Source organism: Pediculus humanus, genomic scaffold (assembly GCF_000006295.1).
Source record: "Pediculus humanus corporis 1103172107561 genomic scaffold, whole genome shotgun sequence".
Taxonomy (NCBI): domain Eukaryota; kingdom Metazoa; phylum Arthropoda; class Insecta; order Psocodea; family Pediculidae; genus Pediculus; species Pediculus humanus.
This window is the reverse complement of record NW_002987176.1, coordinates 517502-522059: the sequence shown is the minus strand read 5'-3', so window position 1 is coordinate 522059 and position 4558 is coordinate 517502. Positions and strand designations below refer to the sequence as shown.

General features: G+C 21.6%; 2 protein-coding genes across 2 annotated transcripts in view; one reads left to right on the top strand and one right to left on the bottom strand.

Moving 5' to 3' along the window:
• The window catches only part of Phum_PHUM213570 (uncharacterized protein), a gene marked incomplete at both ends in the record, with an annotated part of 1474 nt that extends 707 nt beyond the window's left edge, over window positions 1-767 (bottom strand). The window contains 3 exons of the mRNA XM_002425613.1: window positions 218-234; window positions 264-460; window positions 580-767. Coding sequence (XP_002425658.1) covers window positions 218-234; window positions 264-460; window positions 580-767 — 402 coding nt within the window. The remainder of the gene's footprint in view (window positions 1-217; window positions 235-263; window positions 461-579) is intronic.
• A 3357-nt stretch (window positions 768-4124) lies between these two features.
• Window positions 4125-4558, top strand: part of Phum_PHUM213460 (uncharacterized protein) — a gene marked incomplete at both ends in the record, with an annotated part of 2393 nt that continues 1959 nt past the window's right edge. The window contains 2 exons of the mRNA XM_002425612.1: window positions 4125-4156; window positions 4262-4509. Coding sequence (XP_002425657.1) covers window positions 4125-4156; window positions 4262-4509 — 280 coding nt within the window. The remainder of the gene's footprint in view (window positions 4157-4261; window positions 4510-4558) is intronic.

The following is a 4558-nucleotide window of genomic DNA, read 5'->3' as shown; positions in this document are numbered from 1 at the left end:
TTATAAGTGATGTATATGGAAAATTTAATTCTTTAAGTCTGTTACCTACATAAAAGAACTAATGATAGACATTAGGAATTCTTATAATAAAACATTTTTTAGACAATTAAACTGTAGTTTACGATTAACAAAAACCAAAACGAGTTACATTTTGTTATTTTAAATTAGTTTTCCGATAAGTTATTATTTGTAGCATTAAACTTCTTATTAAATATACATATTTGAATTTAAAGACTTTGATAAATTTTTTATTAAATTCATACCTGTGTATTCAGCTTGTTTTCTTCCTAAAGGTGTTAAATATCTATCTTTATCTGTAGCTCCATCTAAATTATACTGGCCATGTCTAATAAGAAATATATGGCGAGTTGATTTTGGTATTAGTTTTTCCAATTCATTTTGATATCCTTTATCTTCCTCTGAGATTCCCTTGCTTTCTAATATGCTTGCAGGATTCCTCCTAAACAAAAAAAAAAAATAAAAAACAATATAAATTAATTAAAAAATAAGAAATACTAATGGCTTTTGGTTTTGGCAAATATTGTAAATAAGTAGCATGTAAATGGCAAAAAAACTTACCGGTCCCAATTAGAATCCCATTTATGAACTGCTATTCCATGGCGTTGTGGCTGGGACGTTGTATTTGCCGAAGCATAAACTTTATTTTTATCATTTTGCAATAAACCATAATAAACGATTAATACTCCAGATCCTACGCCTGATGCTGCAGTTAATAATTTACTAAAACATCGGTAGTAGTTAGCCATCTGAAATGGATTTGTAAATCCCACTGTATTAAAAAATTGTTAAATCAATATTAACAACTTAATAAAACAAGTTGGCTCTTTAATAGAAAATTATAAAAATTTTTTTTGGGCCGAATTAAATAATTAAAATATATTTTAAAAAAATTAAAAAAAAAATAAAAATGAATTCAACAATGAAACAATATAACAAATGCCATGTGCACTTTAAAAAAATAGGCCTACCTCAGGATATTGACACAATACTGGGATCACTGGAATTTAATTTATTAACCGATGCGTGTTTTTTTATATGATAAAAAAATTATATTTAAATTTCATCGAAATAAAATTTACTTTCATATTAAACACGTGTATGATGTGTGTATATGCTTATGTGTGTATGGATGTGGGTGGGTGTGTATGCGTATGTGTGCGTATGCCTGCCCTTATAATAGGTCAGTATAACTCACAAAAAAATGGCAAATTATAAATTATGCCTATTTCGAGAGAACACCGTTAGAAAATCGTTAAAACTATCAGATTTTAATTTACAAATAAAAAATAATACTTTAGTATTGAAAAAAAAGCAAATGGTTCATTTTAATTAGTAAATTACTTTAAAAAAGTAACTTTATTACATAAACATCACTGATGCCTTTTTAAAAAAAAAAACATTCTGAGAGGTTAAAAAGATATATACATATAAAAGGCGATGAAAATTATTTTATAAAAAAAAATTAAATTTGTCCGTTATGATGTTTAAAATAAAAAAAAATAAAACATTTTATATTTATACGACATTAATTGTAAACATTAACAATATTTTAAAAAAAAAAAAAATAATCGACAAAACGGATATAGTAGTTTTTGGAGGGTAAGCATGCATCAAACTGCGTTCGATCGTTGAGCACTTGCATTTTGTTGGAAGAACCGTTCGCGATTTTTTATACGTTGATATAATAAAATAAATTTAAAAATGAAAATTACAGTTAAAAAATAGAATTTTTTTAATTATTTCATATAAAAAGTTTAATCGTACATTTCGAAACGAATTTTCGAATTGAAATTCACATAAAGATTTTATAAAATTATACACAATTGAATGTAAGTTCATTAAAATAATATTAAGTATTGAAGTTTTTTTTTTTTTTTTTTTTTTTTGTAAAAGATAAAGAAATTAAAATGTAACGTTTATTTTAAAATTTAATTTTTTATAAATTTGATTAATAAATTTTCTTTTCTTAAAAACAAAAAGAAAAGTTAAGTAAAAATCAAAAATAAAAAAAAATTTTAATTATATTCATAAAGAATCATATAAAGAAAGCAAAACGTATGATAAAAAAAAAAATGGCGGAAATTTTTTTTTTTGCAATTTTTTTTTTTTTTTTTGCTTGATTTTTTTTACTAATTATCCTGTCTTTTATTTGGAAAATGACGAAAAAATATTATAATTAATATAAAAAGAAATTAATTTTAATTAAACGTTACCATTTTCACTGAAAAAAATTATCTTTTTTTTTCCAAAACTTAATTTCAATTAATATGAATCCATAATAAAAATTTTGCCATTGTTAAATAACACAATTATGTTAAAATTTTAAATAATATTAATTAATTAAATAAATTGATATTGATTTGGTATTGATCTTATGTTATGAAACAATTATCTTAACTTATTTAAAAATAATTTTTTTTATGTATTGAATGACCCATTTCCATACTCTCTCCATACATTATTATTTAATCAATTTTTATTATTAGTTAATATAAATTTTTGAGTGAGGTTTTTATAAAATATGAAAATATAATTTGTTAATGATAATTACATTTATTAATTAATAAATTATGTAAAATTAAATTTGAAATTAATTAAAAAAAATTTTCCCCATACTTAATTATTAATTTTAACATTATTAAAGGTTTTTTTTTTTTTTACAATTTCAGGCATAATTATGAAACTTTTTTGGACAATTTTGTTATGTTTTATATTTTTCAATGATTCAAATGCAATTAATTCAGGTAAAATTAATTAATAATTATTATTATTAATATTTTTATTAAAAAAAACTAATTGAAAATTAATTAATTAATTAATTAACAAGTGCAAAAAATTGTAATTCATTCAGGGAAATGTAAAAAATTTAAAATTAAATTTTTTTTTGTTTTCCACATTAATTAAATTTAATTAAAAATTGTTGCAGGATTTTTTATAATAAATTTTTTTTAAAAAAAAATTAATAATAATAATAATAGTAATGATAATAATAATATTTAAAATAGTTTAATGCTTTTAGTTTTATGCCAAAAAATAAAAATTGCATGCAAAATATGAATGGGAATTGTTTAAAAAAATTTTTTTATTTTTTATTTTCTACCCAAAACATTATTATTATTATTATTATTATTATTATTATTATTATTATTATTATTATTATTATTATTATTATTTTATTAAAGTCATAAATAAATTTTTCCCAACAGTCCTCATTGGTGTGTATTTATATACTTTATAACAAATAAATCAATACTTTTTTTAAAAAAAGATGTAAATAAAAATTTAAACAAAAAGAAGAAGAAATGAACCTCAAGTTTAGTTATAGTAAAAATCCTGTTTTTTTAGTGGGGGGAGGGGGTTTTAGTTTTTATTTAATAAATTCAACCCTTTGTTTATATAAAAGTTTTATTACTCATTACATTGAGTCATTCCCAAAAATTGATTTTTGTCTTGTGATAAAAAGGGAAAATTTAATTTTGAGGTTAAAATTAGAAATCTTTTTTTTTCTTTTTCCTTGACATTTATTACTGTTGTTGTTTTTGTTTTGTTTAATTAAGAATTAAATAAATAAATAAATAAAAAAAAAAAAAAAAGATCATTTTCTTTTTTTTTTTTTTTTTCTTTTATTAGTTTTCTCATGGTAAAATTTAAGAAAAAATTTATAAAATTAAATTTGATGAAAAAACAAAAGAAAATTTTTTTTTTCTTAAAAAAAAAAAATTTAATTTCCCATTGGTTTTTTCTCGTATCTTTTTTTAAATGAACTTTTCCAGACAAATTTGATTTTTTTTTTGGAAGGCGTCAGTCTGCCGGACTCCCCATTTTCTTTTTTCAATAAAGAAAAAATATGTATATAAAATGAATTTTTGTTTTAATTTAATAAATGAAATATTTAAAATTTTTTTTGAATAGATATTTCAGACTTACCCCTCATAGTACCAGATCCTGTAGTTGTTCAAGGTTTAGAATGGCTCGATGAACAAAAAGAATTCGATGATGGCTATCAGGATCATACAGCAGAAGCAATTATTGTTTTCCAATTAGCTAACCTTTCATCATATTATACCCGAAACAGTCTATTAAGTCAGCTGACAATTAAAAAAATGGATATTGAAATACTTTTATTATTAATCAGGTACATTTTTCTCTTTTCTCTTAGGAAAAACATAAGTAATTTGAAACATGTTTAAGATAATAATATTAACTTTTCAAAAAAAATTAAATTATTATTTTTTTGTAGACGTCACGAATCGTCACCAAGTCCAAAAGATCTTGCTCTATATAGTATAGCATTAAATTCATTGTGTCGTGATCCCAGACAATTTTACGGTCTCGATTTAATAAGTAATATTAATCATCAGGAAACTTTAATAGATTTGGAATTTGCCGTGTCTAGTCTGGCAGTTTGTACCTCAGGTACTCACGTTAGAAAAAGACAAATTCGAAGGTTGCTCGACATAACCGAACAAAATAAACAGACTAGCGTTGGTAAGTAAAAATAATTCAAAAGATCGTTTATACGAAAAATAATAATATT